The sequence below is a fragment of the Daucus carota genome, chromosome 6 (assembly GCF_001625215.2).
Source record: "Daucus carota subsp. sativus chromosome 6, DH1 v3.0, whole genome shotgun sequence".
Taxonomy (NCBI): domain Eukaryota; kingdom Viridiplantae; phylum Streptophyta; class Magnoliopsida; order Apiales; family Apiaceae; genus Daucus; species Daucus carota.
Window position 1 is genome coordinate 3,220,967 of NC_030386.2, and position 24,774 is coordinate 3,245,740.

A 24,774-nucleotide genomic window follows, 5' to 3' on the forward strand; every position below is an offset into this window, starting at 1 on the left:
TTCATATGCATAATATTAATCTCCTGGTACCTGTCTACATAGCATATGGGCTAAAGTAATTTAATATGCAAACTATTAGACCTCGAATGTCAAACTCTTGACAAATCGATTTGGGCTTTATTAACTCATTATGAATTTAACCCATAACAAAACTAGGACATATGTTAATGGGCCTATCCTGTCCAATTTGACCGAGTTATTCATATTTACATAATGAATTAACACATGTCAATTAATCCTGACAATGTTATATCAGGATAAGATAAAATGCAAATTGACACGACATATACAGCTGGTCGAGGATAGAAATACAAATTATACGATATTATTATTCACTATATGATATCTGACTTTTTGAGTAAACAATTATGATCAGGTATCTGATTTTGAATTTAGAAATAATCGTCGATACGGTATCTGATCACGGGTATAAAATAATTATGTTAATGAATGAAATTCGTATCGAATATTTCATTCCAAATTTCAGAAATATTTATATTTTCATCATAAATTTATAAATTTCAAATAGATCAGATTTTAGTTTTATATATTTTTATTTTATTTTAAAAAATTATAATCAACATATAACTTTTTGAAATAGCAAGATTATATTTATATTTTGATGTTTTTGAGTTTTTTAATTTATTATTTTAACTTTATTTTTCTTGATATAATAAATGACAATATCTTAATATTTAAAATTATGAGTACAATTATATAAAATATTTTTTAATGTTATTGTATGGCGTTTTGGAGTTTCAAAATGGTATTATATAATTCATATGTTATAAAATTTTCGAATACATGAACTATACCCGAATCAAATAATTATTTTAAATAAAATCAAAAATTTTATCATTTGTTTGGATGTGCTTATGTTTTTTATTTAAATTAATTGATGAAATGTTTAAATATTTCTTAAAATCGAGTCAGATTATAACAATACCGTGGACGATACGTAAAATTAAATTTTCATTTCAGATAAGATTATCTTCGTACTTATTCGACAGATAGTATTCACATACTTAATATCTTTTAAAAGCGCAAACAGAATTATAACAATAAAGATAACATGGACGATACGAAAAATAGAATATTCAATTCAAACATTATTATTTTCTTATAACATGCTAAAATATTGATGATTAAAAGAGAATTAATCTAGGATCCTTATTATCTTTAACTTGAAGAATAGGCTTAAAAGGCTAAAGACGTACACTTATGTGTGCAGTACCCAGAGTTGCTTCTCTGACACATTTTTCAACTAAAGTTGCAGCTATATATATATACACCCACATACATATCCTAAAACCCCCGCCCCCTCTATTTTTTGGAGTCTCTCAATTTGTTGGATCTTTCCTTGTAATTGCATACAAGAGGTACCCTTTTCTTCCTTTTGATTCTAGTTTTATACATTTATTACTTGTAAAGTTTGGATCTTTTTCAAGATTTGAGTGTAAAAGTTCTGTGAAATTGATAATATTTCCATTTTTATATGATGGTTCAAGATTTTCGTGATGCTTGATTGACATTTGTTTTTTATTTGGCCTTTAATATGTGTGTGTTGTGTGTGTGTGTGTGTGTTTAATAGTTTATGATTAGATGTTGTGTCAAGATTCTATGTTTATATGATGTTTCAAGATTTTTTTTGATGCTTGTACATTTGTTTTTATTTGACCTCTTATATGTGAGAAATTTGTGTGTGTTGTGTGTGTGTGTGTGTTTTTATAGTTTATGATTAGCGGAAGTTGATTTTTATTTGTAAATTTTTATACGATGTTTCGAGGTTTTCTTGATGCTTGTACATTTTTTTTATTTGACCTTTTATATGTGAGAAATTTGTGTGTGTTGTGTGTGTGTGTCTTTGTGTTTTTATAGTTTATGATTAGAGGTAGTTAATATTTATTGTGTAAAGATTCTATTTTTATATGATGCTGGGAGATTTCTTGATGCTTGTACAGTTCCTTTCATTTGGCCGCTTATATGTGAGAAATTTTTGTGTGTCTCTGTCTGTAGTTTATGATGAGAGGTAGTTGATATTTATTGTGTAAAGAATGTATTTTTGTATGATGTTTGGAGATTTCTTGATGCTTGTCCAGTTGTTTTTATTTGGCCGTTTATATGTGAGAAATGTGTGTGTGTGTGTGTGTGTGTGTGTGTGTGTGTTTTATAGTTTATGATTAGAGTTAGTTGATTTTTATTGTGTAAAGATTCTATTTTTATATGATGTTTAAGATTTCTTGATGCTTGTGCATTTGTTTTTTAATTGGCCTTATATATGTGTGAGCTTTGTGTGTACGTGTGTGTATTTTTATAGTTTATGATTAGAGGTAGTTGATTTTTATTATTGTGTAAAGATTCTATTTTATATGATGTATCAAGATTTCATTGATGCTTGATTGATATTTTTTTATTTGGCCTTCTAGATGTGTTTGAGTTTTGTGTGTCGTGTGTGTGAGTTTCGTGAGTGTGTGTGTTTTATAGTTTATGAATAGGGGGAGTTGATTACTATTGTGTAAAAATTCTATTGTGTAGATTCTTGATTGAAGTTTTTTTATTTTGTCTATATATTTGCGTGTTATGTTGGGGTTTTGTAAGTTATAGTTATGGCTACTTCAATGTAGCGTATATATATTTTATATGTGTAATGTGTTTAGTATTATACTATTATTTTCTATATATGATATTATTTGTATGTGTTCTTTTTATAATAGTCGGTTTTTTCAAATTGGGGAATGATTTTGCTAATTTCATTTTTTTTTTGAATGGTTTTTATGACAGCTTTTGTTTGTTTCTCAACAATGGGGAATGAAGCTAATGTTGTTCAACTGGGTAATGGAGAAACGAAGGTGGTGAATTCGGAGGAGAGTGGCGTTAACATGGAAGCTAAGAATGTTGTCAAGATTTCTCCGCCATCAATGATGCATGTTTCTTCTGATGCACGCGATGAGGGTATAAACGTACCTTCAGATTTGACATTGGCAGGTACTGTTCTTACTTTGTCTCCAGATTTGACTTGTGTTGATGCAGCCCATGGTTCTACACATGCACGTAGCCCATACACCCCAGAGGAGAGATGCTTTAACCTTTTTGCTCCTGCTGTTGGTGAAATAAAGATGGCACCACGAGGTAGTAAATGTTCTCAGGAAGCAAGAAGTAGTGATGCCCGGAGCATTAGATTTGGCTCTTCTGTGAAGGTTATGATGGATGAATTTAATGAAAGTGAATCAGAAGATATTGAAGAGAGGTTATTGAAATTTATGTACGAAGATTTGTTGGGCGTTATTGTTTCAGAACAAGTGTATTCAGTTCAGCACGACACTTGTCTTGATGAGGTTTTACCGAAGCATGTCATACTCGATGGATTCACGACCCCTGAGCCTCTTCTCACTGGGATTGCTGAAACCTGCCCTCCTGCTCCAGTAAAGTCTGCACGCAGAGCTGTGAACATTGAGGGAAGTTTATGTAGAAAGCTTGACTTTTGACATCATGTGATGTCTTTTGATGCTTGAGCCCACTTGGTGCTCCAACTCATGTGGGATATGCAACTCGGCAACTACAGGTCAATTTGATTTGAAATGCCGAAGTAATTCTCTGTAGTTTTTAGAAATTTATTTACTCCTTTAGATCCAATAAGTTTGCAATGTTGATAGATACGACATCAAATCTTTCTGATTTAGTTTGAACTCTAGTTGCAACGTTTTACAGGGAGTTGAACTGTAGTATCTTGTTAGTGGAGGCCTAGTTTGTTTCTTCAGTCACTTCCTGTTTTTGCCCTTTTGCTGGCATAACTTATTATTGATATCATTGAAGTTTTTTCGGGGATAATTTTTGGCTTGATTTACTTTAATTTTGGACAAGTTTTCAATTTATTTATTATCTTTTGTTGGTTGCTTTATTTGTGATGTTATAGCTATCGTTTTAATTGTTTATTTACGTTTGTTGTGTGTATTTGCATCTTTTTTCTTTTTCATAAGCAATGCACTTGAAGCTGATTTGTGCTTATCTTGAATTATGTCAATGAAGTCTCCTACGGGGTAGGTCCATTGCACTTGTGTGACTAGATAGTTTCGTTATACTTGTTCTCAACTGTTTTTTTTCCTGCCTTTGACAAGTTTCGAACCAACGACAATCCGTTAATGGATTGAAGGAGATACCATTGAACTAGGTTGTTTATGGTCTCCAAAACTTTTACGTTGTATTATTGCATCATTGTGTATTGCTAAGACTTTGGATGATCTGTTGCACCTCAAATATGGTTCGTCTTCATACCTTGTTGTTTTCTCTGGCTGGACTGCTATTTTAGTCTAGATCTTTGGTATAACCTCACTTAGAACTCCTGATAGATTTTTGTTGAAATTCATAACTCACTTCGCATATATGAAACATTTATGTAGAAAAGAACTTTGCTGGTATCTGGGAAACATTGAGGAACTAGCCAACTATATTAAGGTTAGGGTAAGCAAGTTGCATCAAAGGATAAAACCAAACAAAAGTCGCTCTCATCATCGTCGCCAAATGATTCTTAGATCTCAATGAGTCAGGATCAAAGTCTCTTGTTATCTTCAACACCTGAGTTAATGGATACCATACCTCTCCTCCCAGTTAGCCTTTAAGCCACAGAGCAGGCATGCTTGTACCCATATTCAAATGCTAGTATAATAAAATTCTCGGTAATACTCGGTATTATGGTAAAATAGCACGAAGCAGACATAATCGGTATATCCTGTTCGTACTTATGGTGAGATAAATGAAGACCATACTCACAGGAATATTTCCCGGTTCTGGTCCTTGGTCCTGAAGAATGAAGATGTTGTTCCCATGAGTCCAAAGTATTTTATTACAATTACCAATTTAGTAATTTGCAATGGTCTAAAATTATTTTTACAGCCAAAATTAATCGAAGCCCCTAAAAAGATTAAAAAAATCAGCCTCCAACTTTTATAAATACAGACACCTCTCCGTATCTACATTTCTCGCGGCAATCAACTAACCTTTTGATTAGCCGCTCTTCATCCCACCCCCCTTTCTCTCTCTAAAAATGTCCACCGTCGCCGACGCTGGCACCGCCACCAGACAGTACTTCTGCTACCAATGCAATTGCACGGTCAATGTAGCAACAGAATCGTCATCCTCTGAAGTCATTTGCCCGCAATGCAACGGAGGTTTTCTCGAAGAATACGACGATTCTAATTTAAATGCTCCTGATTTGTTTCCGGAGAATAATGAAATTTCAAGGATTCTACGAGGGGGAAACATGTTTGGGGGTCGGGATGAGTTCGATCCGTTGTCGTTTTTCTTGACTTATTTGAATACATTGCGTGCTGGTGGTGCAAATATACAATTTGTGGTCAATAACAATAACAATAATGATGATGATGATAACAATAATAATAATAATCGTCGAGATTTTTATAGTGATCACGGGAGATTGATTAATCCGCTAGGACTACGAATTCCGATAAATTTAGGTGATTATGTTGTTGGACCAGGGCTTGAACAATTGATACAGCAGTTATCGGAGAATGATCCGAATAGGCACGGACCACCTCCTGCTGCAAAATCAGCGGTGGAAGGGCTTAAGAGTGTCGAGATTAAGGATGAGATGAGTGATTGTGATTATTCGCAATGTGCGGTGTGCATGGATGGTTTTGCGGTAGGGGAGAAGGCGAAAGAGATGCCGTGTAAACATTTGTTTCATTCGGATTGTATTCTGCCGTGGCTGGAGATGCATAACTCATGTCCTGTTTGTCGGTTTGAGTTGCCTACGGATGATGAGGATTACGAGAATAGGAAGCGTGGGGTGGAGCCGAGTGGAGGCGGGATAGGACAAGCGAGTGGAGGTGGGATGGCGCAATTGAGTGGAGGGAGAACAATGACACTCGGTATTGGGGGGTCTTTGGGAAATGTATACAGTAATCCCAGGATGATGGAGAGGAGGTTTAGGATCCAGTTGCCAATGCTCATCAGAAGTGGAGGGGAAACAAGCAATACCGGAACTGGAAATAGTGAGCCGGAGAATGATCATGCTGGAGGTTCCAACACCGATAGTCAAGCGACAGACGACGTTGATTAAATATGAGTAAGTAAGAATTTCTAATTATCTGTATCGTATTTCATTCTGGTCGAAATCTGGTATCTGCAGCCATGATCACGACAGTTCCTGCACCATAGCTAGAAGCATCAACCTTTTACACATTCACGTCGAAATCTGGTATCTGCAGCCATGATCACAACAATTCCTGCACCATAGTTAGAAGCATCAACCTTTAACAAATACACTTCAGTTAGGATTTGCCAGGACATCGAATGCAAGCACAAATCTAACATCGACTGTTAGGAGTACTATATTGTTTTGTGTTTGTAGCTCATACTATGATCTTACATATTTAGTCAGAGTTCTTACCATTTTCCGGTATTGTTACGCAGAACTGCTCTCGAAAACCGGAGACAGAGTGCCGAATTTGAACATATAAAGATTATCTTACAGAGTTAACACAAGAATGTAAATCAGTACTTTGAACAATGATCCTGTATGTATATAATTTCTTTAATTCTTCTGTGTTCTTTATGTACTTTTCTCAATAACCAGAGTCAAAATCGGCACATCAGTAATCCAATAGTTCAATTGTTATCTCTTTACTTTTTTTGCTCTGCTCTTCTGTATTATATTTTAAAAACATTCATTACTAGAGAAGTTATATATACTCACACTATCTCCCTCGACTCTTCAGCCTTCATTTGTAGAGAAATTAAGCACCCTCTATGTCCATCAACTTTCAACCTTAAATAAAATCAAATGTCCTACAAAACATCACATCTGTACTGACAAATAATTGCAGTTTCAGTAACCAGGAGTAATTAAATTTGAACTATATTATCCTGCTTAGGCTACCTATTGCGGGTACATTCAGCATCAGTCACAAGACTTTTTTGAACTATTTTTTCAGTTTCAATACCTTTGCACCGGTTTCTACATTAGTTGTACCCAAGTGCATATGTACGACCTGTCAGAACAGTAAACAAATTTCTGCACAGTGTGAGCTAAAATATACACCTAAAATTAGATTAAAAGATGTCACCCTTGTAGCAAATCACGCAATTTGAACAGTGCCTTCACAAAATCGCCACGAGCCATCTTCTTGCCTCTTCAAAAGGTACCGTATAGTGTATGTGCTGCAATCAGTTGGCACTAATGTGAGAAATTATGCTACATATAATACCATTTTAAAGCTGAGAATAACAAACAAAGAAGGATCTATACATGCTTGCTTATAGCCTATATTATGCATATTATTTGAATAGATAGGAAAGCTACACTAGCAACAGTACAAGTCTTCCAAGATTTTGAAGATAGTATGCATTTATGAGTAGGGGTGTTCATTAAACCGCCCACACCGCATAAACCGCCCGCACCGCTCCGCACCACACCGCAAAATGCGGTTTTTCTTTTTCGTGGTGCGGTTGCGGGTTGGAATTTTAACAAACCGCGCGGTGCGGTGCGGATTGCGGTTTGACATTATACAAGCGCGGTTCAAACCGCACCGCACCGCTGTTTTCTAATATATAAAAAATATATCACATATAATTACAAATATTTATTTTATATAGATAGATAATGTATTATGATGTTATCTCCTATATTTGTATATATATGTTCAAGTTACTCAACTTCATTTTAATAATTTTACAGTACAAATTAAGGTTAGTTTTAAGACAATAAATTAAATATTATAATTACATTTGTTTTCAATAAAATAATTTGTTAACGTTGAAATCTTTTCATCTTCATCATTATCATACTCATATTTTAGTTTATATTTCTTTTGATGAGTATCGTAACTTTAATTTTGTATATATATATATATTGTAAAAATTACTTTTAAATACATATAATTTGAAATTATATTTATATTGTCATTCAAAAGTATAAAATTTTTTAAATCTATAAACCACGTAAACCACATGAACCGCACCACACCGCACCGCAATTTTGCGGTGTGGTTTACGCGGTTTTTATATTACGCGGTGCGGTTGCGGTTTATGAATTTTCTCAAACCGCATGCGCGGGTTGGTTTGCGGTTTTAGGAAAAAACCGCACCGCCCGCACCGCGAACACCCCTATTTATGAGCACTAGAGCAGGAGTTGATTTCATTATAAACTACTAGAAGGATCCAACACTATGACATTGGCCCTATTGATGTTTTTAGTCATTTAGATCATTGTTGTCACGGCGCTCGACTAGTCGCGACTAGTCGACGACTAGTCGACTAGTCGGGTTTAGAAAATCGACTGGAGAGGTCGACTTGCGAATTGTCGACTAGTCAGTCGACTTGGTCGACTAATTGATCGACTTATCGACTAGTCGGTCGACTAGTCTGTCGACAAGTGTAAAATTCAATCAAAAATTAAAATGAAAAAAAAAATGAATTCTATGAAACTACTCGAAATCAGCAATAATCAACATGTTAATCTAAGTTTATAGATCTTTGTGTGTGTGTATTTATGTATGCATAAGTTGATTAAAACTGAATATACATGTAGTATAATCTGTTCATATATTGGTACAGTTAATGTGTGTAGTGTGTTAATGTTTATACATGAAAGGGGGAAAAAGATATTTTTGTAACTAACAATATCTATTACATATGACTAGTTATAGGAAACCACGTATATAATGTATATATTAATATATATTATTTAATTAATTATTAATTAACTTATCGACTAGTCAGCGACTAGTCTACGACTAGTCAACTAGTCGATAAGCTGGACCTCTATCGACTCGACTCGACTTATCGACGTGACAACCATGATTTAGATGGCCGTGTATCCTCAGACGAACCTTTGTAGCCAACCCTAACATCAAAATTTTAGATTATAAAGCTGAACGCCTGCACCCATCACTATAATCGTTCTCATTCACTTCATACATGATTTTAGATCCAGTCTTAACACTGGACCAAATTTATTTACAGAATGGCACATGTTATATACATGGTGCATTCAGCATATATGACGGACCTGTGTAGCCAACTCTAAAGTCAGATATGCCATCTACTACTCCCTCCTTTTCACAATGTTAGTCTTGTTTGTTGAAATAAAAATTCCCTTAACGTGTCTTACTCTTTGTCCAATACAATATTTTCAAATTTTATCTTTCTACTTGTAGTTCCAATGCTAACCGAGGTAACTGCTATGATAGGATATGGAGGAACTGTAAAATGGAAGTATTGAAGCACATGATTTTATACTATGATGAAAGTAACTTTCACTAGAAATATACAAACAGTCAATTTTTATAATTTATTTTTAAAAAACTTAGTTCTATTGTTTTCTAGGTAATGCAATCATGAGAGATAAAAATGCAAACAGAGGAACATACTTAATACTCCTTAATCTGTGTAAAATTTGCAAAGAGGACTAACATTTTGAAACGGATGGAATATGTTTCTTTATAGACATAAGGAGTCGATGAATTATTAGCTGTCTTTTTTCCTAAAAGGTTTGAATTTCCATTGTATTATCCTATATAGAATCTGCACTATTGAAAACGGAATTTTAGATCAGATTCAGTCCATTTGTCACCTTATATAGACCATTCACATAAGTTTGAATATGATAACTACTAACTATGTCTTTTCTCTCTCCATTCCTTCTGAACTCCCTTCATGCATATAGTGTTATTGGAGACTAGTTAACTACTTGGATCCACATCTATAACAATACCTGTAATAGTTAGGGTTCTTTGTCTGCTGCTTAGCATCAACCAATTCAGCTGCTTCCTCCAGGAGAGCTTCTATCTCTGCCATCTCATTGCCAATCTCATCTAATAGAATGTCGGCCTTAAGTATAGACAATTGCAGCAAAAGAAATCTCCAAAAACAAGATCTTTTTTGTGCTTCATCAGCCAAGGATTGCCACTGTAATCAATAACATAATTTGCAAAAAATAGTCAAAACAAGCACCTTGAGATTTATGGACAAAAAAGATATTAGAATACTAGCTAATTAACCATGGAAAGATAAGTGGGGGTTTCAAAAATTTGTAACATTTGACTTTCCCGATATACATTTCCCCTGAATAGAATTTTCCTTCGCAACTTTGTAAAGATTTCATGACATCTTACATCAGAAGCATATAGGATGGACAGAATGCCTCTGCAGATTTACTTTGTGTGCTAATCAAAACATATAACTTCGATAAAAGCACTTTTGAGACAAATTATAACATTCTGAAAGATAATACTTAAGTGAACAATGTACAAGCAAATCACCTGAATGAGCATTGCCTCATCAAGAACTTCAAAAAGGCCACTAACTTGATGGTTAGGGCCAAGAGCTTCGGCCTTAGTAGTTTGCCATTGCTTAACTAGATTTTCAGCTTCTTCCACATGCATTGGACTTTTGTATACTGCTGTCTTCAGGGTACTCGTGTCATCTAGGGAAGAGGTTTTCGATGCTCGTGCTTCAGATGAGCTCCTAAGCTGCACCTTTTGTGATGAGAGTATCTGTTTAAGCTTGCTGATGATACTGTTCTCCTTATTGAAAGCAGGTCCTCGGATCTGCTGTAAGGAAGAATCACTCCAGACAGCAGAACTAGCATCCGTCTTTGGTTTCGTCAAGGCCCATCCAGATGTAAATTTAGACCTCCACAAACGGACACTCAAGAGTTTAAAGGTAACAAACAATATGAATCCCAGAGCTGTAACAACTATCAAATTCCCGCCAAGACTATGTTCACCAAACCATATAGCCCAGACATTGTAATTTTGTGCACCCAAATTTCTCTTCAATTGCACAGATGGCAAACTATCATTGTTTCCAACCTTAACAGCAATAGAAGGGGCTTGTGAATTTGACGGGGATAACTGATTTACAGCAGTTCCAAGATGTTGAGAGGAGTTTGGACTGGAATCAGGCTGCTCATAAGTTTTTCGATCAAATGTACCATGGGAAAGTGGTCTGAGGTTTATGCTAGAGGGGATCGGTTGAGCTCTTTTATATTGCTTCTTTCCAGCTTTCTTTTCACCAGCAAAATAGTTTTCCTACGGAAACATTTCGATATGTATACTCTTTCCAATAAGATCAATGAATTTCATCATTATTTAGTGCAAGAACTATTAGTTATACTACTTCATTAGTGTCTCACCAAAGATGAAGAACAATCTCTTGTGTCTGGAAACAAGAGTAGAACGTTTTCTTTCATCCATGATTCCTGATAATTCAGTAGGCTTTCAGGTGAGAGGGTATATATATATTACAAGAAAGATATATCCGACAGGCAAATATTGCGACGACAACAAAGTGGTTCACTACTTCACTCACCAAACCCATAAAAACAGAAGATGAATGGAAAGCAATTTCATAAATGTGACTTAAAGCATGTTTTAAATGAGACATACTAGTGATTGGTTTGCACTTGGCACCTCCCTACTTTCCTTTCCTGATATCAGAGTTCTTGAAGTAGTAGTTGAATTCAGATTAATCTGACGAAGCTTTTCAGCGGCCACAGACTCATCACCCTGGATAAAGACAAAAGATGTCCCGCTCACCAGAATGCAAGAAGTAACTACATTATCTAAATAAATGTAAAATGTACCTGTCCAAGAAGATATAGGCAAAAAGATTCTTCAAATTTTAAGTCAGTGCCTTCTGAAGCTATTAAGCTCTCGGAAATCACTTTCGCCTTGCTAATCTGCATGATATATATAACATTACCGAAAAAGAACATATAAGTTATACATATAAATATATATTCAACACGTATTATTAGATTTTATTTTCTTGATTAATTCAGATATTCAGTACTTTCAATTGTTAAAGTTAACATCAACAGTATGACATCTACTAGATCAGCAAAAGTTTCTAGTAGACCAGTTAAGCCTTTTCTTTTAAGTCATAAAAATGTATCAGACCCGATTTAAGCACGAAATCAGAAAGACTTGCCAAATCTCTTTGCTGGGTTGAAAATCCAACGGCAATATGAGCTATCAGGGCCAAGTAAAAACAATGGAAATCAATAACAATTCTCTGATTTTGTGATTCTATGGACTTTCTGTTTCTCCGAATAGATGCTAATTTTTCCCAAGGAAGCAGTTCAACAATTTCTGCAGCCATTAGCACACGAAGGGCTTGATACAAGAAACTTGGCCAATCTTGAACTTGACATGTAGCCTCAACATCAAGACCCTGTCTAAGCAATTCACGCAATGCTGCATTGGCACCTAGTCGCCGCTCAGCATTTTCAGGTGTGTTAGGCATTCCTAATATCTCCAAAGTGCATGCAGGTGCCAGCTCTTCCAGAGATTCTTCTATCTGCAAATATAATTTTTAAGTACAGTTATAGAAACCTGTAGCAATCTTGTACACCAACTTAAGCAAAACGCCACACTTCGTGCAGCTTTTTATTTCATGAAACACAAAAGTGTTATATATTCAATTATCCATACATACAAGAAACTTGTGCTTGCATATAACTTGCATCAAAACAACAAGACCTAAGTACAAACTAAACTTTTTGGCTAAATTACTAACCTTTGCTACAATACAGACAACATATTAAAAGTAGAAACAAGTGATATCAAATTTACCTGTGACAACAAAGACATCTGCCCAAATGATACGTGACTTCTAAGAAGACATTGAGCACGTGCAAGAGCTTCAAATCCTTGAGAAATCTTGTTCTTCTCGAAACTAATTTTTGCAATTGCACACTTCAAGAAAGGACCTATAATAAGAAAAGGGAGCATAACAGAATATTCTAACTGAAAGTGACGGCGATGACCTAACCTCGTCCGAGTTGCCTTACCTCTGCTAGTGCCATGGACAGAAGCAAATCATGAGTATAAAGCTTAGAATCTGCATGATTCAGGGCAGAACGCCCAATATCTAGCACACGCTTCTCTTCTCCAACCTGAATGAAAAGTGAGTAATAATTAGCCACATTCATAAATCCATATAAGTTGTGGATAACAAAGATTCACCTATACTATAACAAATTATAGAACATCTAAGAAGGGGTAATTATATGATAAAATTAAAGAAAGTGACGCAATCAATATAATGAAAGAAAGCAACACAGGAAATCAACAAAATTTTCAGGTAATAAATAGAACTGCAAAATTTTGTACCTCCTGTAGAAGACAAAGAGCTCCAGGCAACCATGCCCATGGAATTCGAAGAGATGCCTTTGGTAGAATGTTTGCTCTTAAATTACCAGCATATTCCGGCTCAAAAAGTAGCTTGTCTCTCACATCCACCAAAAGATTCTAAAAATAAGCACACTTGTGAGTAGATGTAACAAATTTGAAACAACAGAAACCTGCCCATAAAAAAAGGAAAGAGGATGATAATATCTACTAGGGATGATAAGTCTGCGGTGTAACCACCTGGCGAGATACAACAGCATCTGTTGTGTACCCTTCATCAATCTCAGAGCTCTTCAAGTGCATGACTGCCTTCACGATCTCATCTTTCTCTGCTTGATCAGGAACACCAAGAAGCTGCAAAATTTTAGCAAGAAAGTAAGGACAGAAGCAGAACAAATTAACATAAACTTTGCTCTAAATGGCAGTGCAGTTAAAGACTAAAGAGTCTTCGCTGACTTTTCATACTGAAAAGTTAATTTGGGATCAATATTACAACGTGTAACATACATGTTTGAATAATCACTGCATACTATTTGTAAATTTCGCATAGCATTGCAACCCGATAGCACCTCAAAATAATTAAAATTAATTTAATGCACATCAACATTTTGGTAGATAAGAATACTACAGTCTGGGTTAATGCTATGCGAAGTTGTAAACTACCTTATTGACAAGTAAAGAAGCCACTTAATGACCTCTTTTAGGTGCAATAACAGAGTTTACAAAAAGAAGCTAAAAATCAATTTGAGGGTCCACTTTTAACAATGTCTAACACATAGAAAATTGGTACTTATCTATGCAACATCAAATTACAGTTACATCAAATGAAACCTCCTGCATTGACTATTGCCGCTAATTCTAATTTCTAAATTTATCCTGACTAACTCAAACACTTGCTGACAGTCGCAACACACGAATCACGCAGAACATGAAAAAAAAAAAACACACACACACACTCTACTTTACCACTATTCATTACATTTGCAAACATATACAAACAAATATCGATCTACGAAAATGCAGCTTATAATTCTAATTTCTCAATTCAATTTCACACACACACAACCTGATAGCACGAGACCGGAATATCGACGAGTCCACTTCGATTTCCATTCACATTACCACTACCACTACCACTACTACCACTACTCTTCTCGATGACCCGAACATTCACATCACTCCTCGCCGCCGCCCTCACTCTCCACCTCCCACACCTCCTCCTCCTTCCGTACACATTCAAAACCCCAACACAACTACTACCACCATTTCCGAAAAAGTCGCTAGGACTACCTGTTAATCCACTAGTGTAACCGCAAATCTCGGTGTTATTACTCTTGCTACTCAACAATTTGTTGTTTGTACGGACACAGAGCTCAGGAACTGCTTGAATCGTCACCATTGATGAGTCTGACTCGGTGATTCACTCACTCACTGTGATGGCTTTGTTTCAACATTGTGTGATTTGAAGAAATGAAGAGCGAGAGCGAGAGAGGGAGGGGGGGAGAGATTGAGAGAGACAGAGAGAGAGGGGGGAGAGATTGAGGAGAGAGCACAGGTTTCGAGAGTGGAGATGGAGAGAGAGAGTTTGTGCTTTACTTATTTGACAGGCAACCAATTGTTTTGTTTTGATATTGATTTATTTATGCCTTTAAGTTTGCATCCGTTTTTATATCGCCCCTTCTTGTTTTAAATGTCGTTGATTTTATGCCTTTAGACTACAAATTAGTGTTCGTTTGATTAATAATGAAAAGTTATTTCTAATGTAATTTGGAATTATTATGTAAATGATAAGTGAGAAGTTAATTATTTATATTTAGTTGGTATTCTTTTAACTTTGGCTTAATGACCTTTTAGCCCTCGAAGTATGTGTGGAAGTTCCGATGCGGCCTCAAAGTTTAAAGTCGTTCGATTCGACCCTTAAAGTTTCACTATTGTACCTTTTAACTCTTTTTTCAAATAACGGCATATAACGGGGGGTAAACTTGACAATTCATATTTAGGGTAAAGTTTGAGCGTACCTTTTAACCCCTAAAGTTTACATCTCGTTCCTTTTAACCCCTAAATAATACATTAAAATACATTTGATGTTCCTTTTAACCATTGATGTTTAATGCCCCTTTTAACCCTCACGTGTGAAATGTCAATTTTGTCTATTCCGTTATATACCGGTATACGCTATAAGGGCTAAAAGGTACATTCGGAAGACTTTAAACTTCGAGGCTGCATCGGAACTTCCACACATACTTCGAGGGCTAAAAGGTCATTAAGCCTTTAACTTTTTATAGGAAGTGCAAGTAATAAGGGGGAGGGGGTGTTTACTTCTCATATTTTTTTGTCAACAAAAAAGTTTAATTTTATATATACTTTCTTGAAATTTGAACTCCCTGTGTATTTACATGTCAACCAAACGATCTCTTATATTTTTACAAAATGATGAACGTTCGTCAATAAAATTTCAAGATTATATTTGAGGAACACGACAATTTCTTTCATCCACATAGTTTATCATCTAAGTATCACCTAAGTAAGAGATGTGCTTCATGAATTTATGAATCAAAATCAAAAAAGTGATAAACTTTTGATCGATAAAATTTTATGTCTATTATAAATTATGCTTAACCAATTTATGGATCGTAATCGATATTACAAATATTATGAGAAAGAGATTTTTCACACGATTAATCAATAAAATATTTATTTTTAAAAAGATAACATCACTATTAGAAATCTGTCAATAGACATCGGTTGTGGTGCACCCGATGTTAAAGATTCTCTTAACATCAACCAAAAATTAACCGATATTTTACATAACCGATGTGTTAGGTCCGGATACGATTGTAGAAGGGGGTGAATACAATCGTCAAAATTTGCGTGCAATAAAATCTGATTTAAATTGAACGTTGAATCAGATTTTAATTAATTAATATAACAAAGTTCAAGTTAATTAAATGATTAAACGTGAAAGTCGTTACAGAATTAATAAGGTTCAGTTTTAATGTCCTCGGAATAATCTAAAATAAATTTGACAGAAATTATTCCAGATTAGGGATTAAAACAACTGAATGGTCATGCACAGAACTTCTATGAATATAACGATAAGCAAGTTAAGCAACTTGATCGAATATTACAATTTTTCAGTTACTAGAATTGAAGAAACCATCTCCATATTTATAGGCCTAGAAGATAATTGGAATGTTTTAAAGACAATCAAAGACAATTTAAAAGCACTTGAAGACAATAAAACAAGCTTTAGACAATGATAGACATTGTCTGGACATTCTAAGACACTGTCTAGACTAGGGGAGAGCATGGGCCGGTTCGGCTCGGTTTCAAGATAAAATCGGAACCGCAACCATATATCTTCGGTTTTTAAAATCAAAAACCGTAACCGTCGGTTCGGTTTCAGATTCGGTTCCGGTTTAAAATCCTCGGTTCGGTTATTATCGGCTCGGTTTCGGTTGCAAAACCGATAATTAAACTTGAAAAATAATATATAAACGGGATAAATTAATACGCGCGTAATTTAGATGTGCTTTTATTTGGAGGAGTTTAAAAAAAGGATCATAATTATTAGAGCATGTGTTTTAAAGTTTCGGCACAATAATTAGATGCAGTGCAGGAAATTAGAAGTAGATGCAACTTGGGAGGAGTCTGTTAGGCCTAGTATATGAATTGTATATGTTCCATTTCAATTGACAAGCTGATACTACAGAATTGATACTGCGGACTTGTATGTTTTTCAAATTTACGAACAGCTTTATTAAATTTTAAATATGATATAGACTATATATTTATTATTTTATTATATATAATATATATTATTTAATTATTATTTTGATTAATCGGTTCGGTTCATTTTTTATCGGTTCGGTTCAGAGGTATAACCGGAACCCAACCATTTAAGTCGGATTGGTTATAAATTTTTTGGTTTCGGTTTCGGATCGGTTTTCTCCAGTTTTTATTGGTTTCGGTTCGGTTTCAGTTCTAAATCGGTTTTTTGCTTACCCCTAGTCTAGATAATAAAATATGCGGTATGACAATCACAGACAACTCAGTATTGTCTGGAAAGCAGCTACCAACCATTCAGACAATCCAGTAACATCTTACACGCAATCTAGACATTCACAAAGCTTCTCAAGCACTCCCAGACAATCCAATAAACAATGCAATTGTTCGGTATGACAATGCTGATTGTCATACCGTGTGCATCATCCAGACTAGGGCTGAGCATTCGGCCGGTTCGGTTCAAAACTGAACCGGACCGAAAAAACCGAAAACCGAATAAGACTTTTTTCTGAAACTGAACCGGACCGAATTATTATTCTGAACTGAACCGAACCAACTGAATTATTTCGGTTCGGTTTTGGTTTGGGTTTAAAAAACCGAAATTTTTAATTACATTCATTGATCTCATCCCAAACAATCTTGAAACCCTCTGCTAGCAAAGACAAGACATGATCAAAGAGCTGAGACAAAGCAACATTAACACTAAACAAAACAACACTACACCCTGCAATAAGACCCAACACAACACTTACTCCCTGCTTTACCAAAAGCTGGCCACTTAATCTCTCCGATCTATTCACACACCTTTGAAATAATCATCACTTTCTTGTGGCTTCTTGAGACACACCACTGCTGTTGGGGTCTTGAATGGAAGTGTGATTTTTTGTGACATTTTGGAGTGACAGGGTGAATATCAGGGTCAGAGTAGAGATGATGTTTGATGGGGTTCTCCGAAGGAAGAAGGGAGGGGAATGGGTAAGAGAGAAAGGGGATGCTAATCTGAAAATATACAGAAAAAAGTAGGAATAATAAACATAATATATATTTATTTTATTTGTAATAAAAATTCGGTTATTTCGGTTTAAACCGAAATATTATATCAAAAACCGAACCAAACCGATTTTATTTTCAGTTCAAACCGAAAAACCGAATTAACCAAAATTCTTGAAAAAACGAAACCAAACCGAACCGAAATTTTACAATTCGGTTCGGTTTTACGATTTCGGTTCGGTTTTGCTCACCCATAATCCAGACAATCAAGGGTGTTGTCTAGCAGGTGCGCAGGGGGAATGTTTGTAAGACATTCAGTTGTCTTACCATGCCACGAATGAAGACAATCGAGTAGGCGCCTGAAGACAATCCAAATATTATAATAAAACTCAGTTGGAACACCTTTAAATCATATTTTAAATACCTCCCACTTAATTAAAATCAATCAAATAATCCAATAATTAAATTAACTCAATATGAATTAATTTAAAAATTAAATTACTTAACTAAATTAAATAAAAAATAAAGTGGATAGATATTAAAATAGATTTTGTCTTCAGCAGCTTTGTCATTTATCCTTTAAACTCTTCGTCTTGAATGTCGGCCAATCGAACGATCACCTTTTGTTTAATGTTAAATATCTATTTGTATTGTTGACACACAAACGTACGCGCTGTTACATCCGTGTCTAACAAAATAAATATTCTCCATTATTAAACATTTAGAGTTGTAGTAAGGTTCCTTGAGACTTTGTCTTCAGATAAATCTTCATAACTAGTTCACATGGAATCTCTGAAGTAAGCAAATTCTTGAAACTTCATAACTTTTGAAATCCTGAGGATGCTACAAATTATTTGTCACTGAGACCTGAACATATTAATAAACTTCTTTCAGTGGAATGTAGTAGTCTACATGAAATTCTTTGGTACATAATTCCGCTAATTCACTTGACGTTCTTCGTACAGATTCCGGTAGTAGCAACTTACTAATTAATTCTTTATTCTTATTTGGTTGAGTTGTCATCTCATAAATACAAATAGTATATGCCTTTCACGATTTCTTATGACTTATCTAATAAAAAATAAAAAAAGCGGCATTTTGCTCCCGCCTCTTGTTTTCTTTGCAAACTACTAACATTTTCAACAAAAAATTTAACACCCCCCCCCCAGACAAAATTTCCTCCCGATCAGAAAATATTCATCCCTTTTTCTTACAAAAAACTAAACACCTCATTCTCAAACACAACACATATTCTAGCACCAAAAATTTTCTCTCACCCTGACATAAATCTTAAAAACCCAAGTAGACCAACTACATTAAAAATGTTGTCAATCACCCCAAAATAGGCTCGATTAGACACTGGGCTGCTCGGTTGCTTGTTGTTTCGTTCAATTTGCTTGGTCTTTGGTCAATTTGCTCAAGTGCTCAAGTATTCAAGTGCTCGAAAAAGATAAATCAGTTTGAATCTTTTTTTTGTATGTCGAATCTTTTTAATGTTGTGTGTAAATATGCTCGATTCACTCGATTTTCTGATGCATGTATATGTATGTTCGAATCTTTTGTTGCATGTTCGATTTGCTCAAGCGCTCAAGTATTTTGGTGTTGTCTGTTGTATGTTAGTCGATTATCTATGCATATCTATGTATGTTCGAATCTGTTGTATTTTGTGTATAAATTTTCTTATGTTGTTGACTGTCTAAGCTTGACTTTCTTTGTATTTTTATGCTTTTATATGTGTGTAGATACTATGTCAAGTGTTTGATGGTTTATATTAATATATTTATTTGACATGTATAATTTTTGTCTATTTGTTTGCCTTTATAATTTTTGGTTTTATTTGTCAAGTGGATTTATGTGTGTTTATTTTGTTTGGGTAACTTTTGCTTGATATTATATAAACTAGTTTTCAACTAAAATTGTAAAAGTGTGGTACGTAAATTAATGTAAATTATGTTTATCGCATATAATGTTGGTATGAATAATTTAAGTAATAGTTCAACTTTAATAAAAGTCTTTGTAAATTTAAATCAGGTAGAGGCTGAATACATGAATAAGTCGTGAATCAATGAAGATAAGGATTTTCTTGAGTATGAAATTGGGGTCTTTGTAAATTTAAATCAAGTATAGACTCAATACATGGTATAGTCTTGTAAAGTTTATAGTTTATATATGGCATTCCAGGATATCTAGTTAAGGTAGTTTTTGTTGTTAAAATTATGGTGAATGTTTGTTTTGGTTTAATGAAAATGTGGTTTGGTACTATTTGTTGGATGTGTGGAATTTGGCTGGGTTATTAATTCCAATTTTTTGTGTTATTATATACAGACATGACATCATTTTTTTGTACAAAAGCTGATGTATATTGGTGGTTAAAGACAATGGTAAAATTTTGAAAATGTGATGTGAAAAATGACCAAGGACAAACTTTCGAGGGAGTGCCATAATTCATGACTTTTTGATTGTATATTGCGGTTTTGTTTGTCGTTATTTAACAATTGTGTCATTTTAGATGACTTTGTTTTGGTGTCTGGCATTAATCTTTCTTGCTTGATTCTTTCTTTTTTCTCTGCATGACCTTTGGTTAGTCGATAGATTTTTTTAAATGGAAGTTCTCCTTTCTTCTTAGCTCCGCAGATTTTGCTTTTTTTTTTTTGAGTGTTTTCTTCACACATCAAAAATTTTATCAAATTTTTTGTGGGACATTTCGACATATCCTGTGATTAGATGAAATGTCTTATTATTAGATGAAAGTTTTTCATGTATGAAAGAAGCTCTTTTGATTTTTTTGATATTATATTTCGGAACAATTCACTTACGTGAAAGTCTTGTGACAAAAAAAAAATTTGATATGGATTTTCGACTCGCATTATTAATTGATTTTGAGTGTATTGGTATCTACAATTAGCCTATAGTAACATTTAAATTAGTAGGTCAGCGGCCAACGTAATCAGAAATTTCAAGCAACGGTATGATTATCCACTTTATATTGCCCTTGATAGAAGCAAACTGAGCTTTTCCAAATGAACTGTAAGACAGCATTGGATGGAATATATCGGGAGAAACTGTAATGAAATTTGTACACTAAATTAAAGATGATTATAGAAAATGCATATACTTTTGGAATTCATGAGATAATCCCATTGTCTATCTGAAAAATAATGATTCGAATTCCGAAATATATCAACGCCTATCTTTTTCGAAATATATATATAATAACAAGCTAGAAATATACTTTGATGGATTCTCGTCTCCTCTGCTACTACTATCCATCAAACGCCAGTCTCCAAACTTTTTCACAATTAAAAATTATCAAAAGCCGTATAAAAACTTGACCTTGAGCAGGTTCGAGAGTAACAGTTCGACCTGACAGCGCCATCGCCATAGAAAAGCGGAAGTGTGCTGCTACGGGTTTCAAATCCGAACACAAACACATGATGCTGCTCCGACTTTCAAATACTATGGGGTTCCTCATGGCTCAACTGGTATGCCCTTCTAGTACAATTATTTACAATATTCTTTCTTTTTCTCATGATTTTGAGGGAAATTGCGAAAGGTGTTGATTTTAATCTTGTTTGTTTGTGGGTATTTGTTTGTTTGTTTAATCCTTGTGTTTTGTTTGGTTTTTGGTGTTTTTTTGGCGATTTTTCGTGTTACATGTGAGACACTTCGTTGTTTGCTTCGCATACGACGAGTCAACTTGACCGATAGCATAGCGGTGGTGGCTGATGGTGGCGGTGACGGCGGTTTCAGGACGGGATCCGATTTCAGAAAAGAAAGCGCGCTAATTGTGCCTTATTTGAGGGCGGTAGATGTGCCTCAATTATTGAGGACGTAAATTGTGCGGCGTTAATTGGGTCTCATTTAAGGGCGTTAATTGGGTCTTAATTAAGGATATTAATATTTTGTTATTATGCCTTAATTAAGAGCTTAATTGTCTCAATCATGAGTTATCATGATTGTGGGAATATTTTGATGTAATCTGTTAAATATATCGACTTATATTCTTCTTGTTTCTCTTGTTTTATTTTCAGGATTCTTGGAAGAAGCCCGGTTTTCTTTTCGGACATTAAAGTTTTATTGTCTAAATTTCCCCGATCATCTTGCATGTCCGACGGTTAGATAATAAGTTTTATTGAATGAAAGAATTATCACGGTGAATTGCCGATTCTCGTTGAGATTTATTCTCATTTTCAAAAAAAAAAAAAAAGAAGAAGAAAAAAAAAGAAATATACTTTGATGAGAACAGAACTACAAGATTCTAAATGAAAGGGGAAAAAGGAAATTGAGAAATACTTCGATGAGAATATAAGGGGGTGGTATTGTATTATGATTTTTAATGATTTTTAAAATCTAGGTGTATTCAATTAGGATTTTTAAATACTCTTTAAAAGTAAGGAGGTATTGTATCAGGATTTTTAAAAAGTCTTTCAAAGTTTGAGATATTGAATTACAACTTTTAAAGAGTTATCAAAAGTCAGTTGTTATTCGATATATCAATGACTTTGATGGAAATATATAATCGACAGACTTTTAATGACTTTTTATGAAAAATTACATATACTTTTTTAGAAAATTGTCATGTCATTATTGAAAAGATTTAACATGACTTTATCTTCTCTCAATTATATCATTTGCTACTATCACAAGTTTCACACCCGAGCCATCTTTTTTTCGTGAGTAAGCTGCTGCGTCAAGAACATCTTCTCTGCATTAAGCACATCCACCTGTGAAAAATCATGAGCAATCCCAGATTAGTCTATCAGTTAACACATTTTCACCTTTCTCATTAGTGCTTCCACCTTGCCTGCTTCACCAAGGGCCTCCACTTGTTCTATAAAAGATTCTTTATTTTTTCCTCCAACACTGATAACTGCTCCGATTTCTCTACTGGAACCGGAGAGGGAGCGGGAACTTCAACATCTTGATCAAGACGTTCTCTCCCACGCCTTACTCTTCTGTCCAAGTCCATTACAAAACATAAGTAAATCATGAATATACAAACCAATACTCCATCTGTCCCATTTAATTGTATACGTTTCTTTTTAACTGTTCGACACGCATTTCAATGCTTTTATAAAATATAGTTCCGTAACTTATTTTTGAGATTTTTTTTTTCTGAATAAAAATAGAACATCCAAACTTTAATTCAGAAAAAGAAAATTTTAAAAATAAATTACACAACTACACTTTACAGGAGCATTAAAGTCCGTGCCGCGTCCCCGTCCCCCAATGTATACAATTCAGGGGGACGGAGGGAGTAACAAATTACACACAAGTGATTTCTGTGACCGGTACTCCCTCCGTCCCTCTCATTTTTTTGTATAATTTTTTTTTGAGTGATTGACACTTTGCACCCCTTATGTTTAGGCGCTTTTTTGATTTGGTCTTAAACAATTTTTTTTGGTTGTATGCACCCTAAAGTTCGAAAAGCGCTTCGCTTTGCACCCCTTTGACCACACTCCGTTTAATTGACCGTTAAAGTTAACAAATGTGGGGTTTACACTTTACACCCCACAATTTTAATTTTTTTCATGAGTATTTTGAAAAAAAAATTGTTTGAGAACTTTAGGCTATGACAATTGCAGTGAAATGGTAAAGTTGAGTCTTGGTGGAAGACTATAAATGTACAGTTTATAGGCACAGAAACATGAAATATAGGAGAAAATCATAAACAAAATGAGAAATGTATCAAAATAAGCACTATAGAGGGAAAATTAGTGCAAAAATAGGATGATCAGAACCTAGATATTAACATACACTTATTGCAGAGTTCTCAGTAGAAAATGTTTCATTATGGAAATGGAATATATAGTAAGAGGTGAACTGGAGGATGAGATCGTGAGGGTTTGTTGAGCTATGGCAAGGGAGACTATAGGTTCTCTGGTTTTCAAAATTCATGATCCATCAGCTAGCAACAAAATAAAAATCATAGTCTATCCTACAAAGCAGGGCTTTATAATTTCTGGTGCCGGAGGCCGGAGGGCGACCTCCGGTCATCGTGTCCCTCCAACCCTGTGGATGCTTATAGTTTTCTCAACTTCACAACAACAACCATTATGATAAAATTGTTCAATTTCCTTCAAGTCTATATGTTTCCGTTTTTAGAGCAACTTAAATAATTGTTATTAAATGATAGAATGCAATGTATCGCGAAAAGGTAATTATTTTTTAAACAGAGAACTAAATACAAATTATATGTACCCCGTCACTTGCAAGCACAATGAACTGGTCTCTGACAGTAATCTGTCTTCGAGTCACTTGAGGCACAGAAATGAGTCCAAAATCCTTTAAACAGTAGTCACCAAAAGCTCTAGACATGGCAAGTCCAGGTGACTCTTCATTCGGCAGCCACACTCGGTGAACGCGCTCATCATCTAAACAGAAAACTCGACCATTACACTGAACTACACGTTCTGCCTCCTCTGCAGACCATGTCATAAGAAAAATCATTAAGTGCATATTCAAACATTATACAATAGAGAACAAAAGGCAATTGAAAAAGATACGCACGAGGTATATTAGGCTTAAAATCCAGAGTAAGCTGAACTAGTATCAAGCTGCCGTCATCAGAGATTGTAGCTAATCCAGCACGAGAATCGGCAACATTTGCTACCACTAAGTTCTCAAATAATTTTTTTTTCAAAATACTCATGAAAAAAAATTAAAATTTGTGGGGTGCAAAGTGTAAATCTCACATCTGTTAACTTTAACGGTCAATTAAACGGGGAGTGGTCAAAGACTCGAAGGGGTGCAAAGCGAAGCGCTTTTCAAACTTTAGGGTGCATTTTGCCAAAAAAAATTGTTTGAGACCAAATCGAAAAAACGCTTAAACACAAGGGGTGCAAAG

General features: G+C 34.7%; 4 protein-coding genes across 4 annotated transcripts; 2 read left to right on the forward strand and 2 right to left on the reverse strand.

Annotated features, from left to right (window-relative positions):
* Positions 1-1,235: 1,235 nt before the first annotated feature.
* LOC108226778 (uncharacterized) lies at positions 1,236-3,876 on the forward strand. Its single transcript, XM_017401768.2, has 2 exons — positions 1,236-1,379; positions 2,782-3,876. The coding sequence occupies exon 2, from the start codon at positions 2,802-2,804 to the stop codon at positions 3,483-3,485; it is 684 nt and encodes a 227-aa protein (XP_017257257.1). The 5' UTR covers positions 1,236-1,379; positions 2,782-2,801; the 3' UTR covers positions 3,486-3,876.
* Positions 3,877-4,938: 1,062 nt separating this feature from the next.
* LOC108225622 (E3 ubiquitin-protein ligase RING1) lies at positions 4,939-6,655 on the forward strand. Its single transcript, XM_017400550.2, has 2 exons — positions 4,939-6,082; positions 6,430-6,655. Exon 1 carries the CDS (start codon positions 5,042-5,044, stop codon positions 6,074-6,076), a length of 1,035 nt encoding a protein of 344 aa, XP_017256039.1. The 5' UTR covers positions 4,939-5,041; the 3' UTR covers positions 6,077-6,082; positions 6,430-6,655.
* A 111-nt stretch (positions 6,656-6,766) lies between these two features.
* LOC108192841 (plastid division protein CDP1, chloroplastic) lies at positions 6,767-14,764 on the reverse strand. The gene is made up of 12 exons (XM_017359344.2): positions 14,218-14,764; positions 13,392-13,505; positions 13,134-13,271; positions 12,812-12,916; positions 12,594-12,716; positions 11,950-12,318; positions 11,603-11,698; positions 11,406-11,525; positions 11,153-11,218; positions 10,278-11,048; positions 9,731-9,924; positions 6,767-7,176 (listed from the first exon to the last, which is right to left on the reverse strand). Exons 1-12 carry the CDS (start codon positions 14,548-14,550, stop codon positions 7,095-7,097), a joined length of 2,511 nt encoding a protein of 836 aa, XP_017214833.1. The 5' UTR covers positions 14,551-14,764; the 3' UTR covers positions 6,767-7,094.
* Positions 14,765-22,576: 7,812 nt separating this feature from the next.
* On the reverse strand, positions 22,577-24,579 carry LOC108225623 (probable protein phosphatase 2C 34). Its single transcript, XM_064079515.1, has 3 exons — positions 24,438-24,579; positions 24,129-24,349; positions 22,577-22,651 (listed from the first exon to the last, which is right to left on the reverse strand). The coding sequence occupies exons 1-3, from the start codon at positions 24,577-24,579 to the stop codon at positions 22,577-22,579; spliced, it is 438 nt and encodes a 145-aa protein (XP_063935585.1).
* Positions 24,580-24,774: the final 195 nt, after the last annotated feature.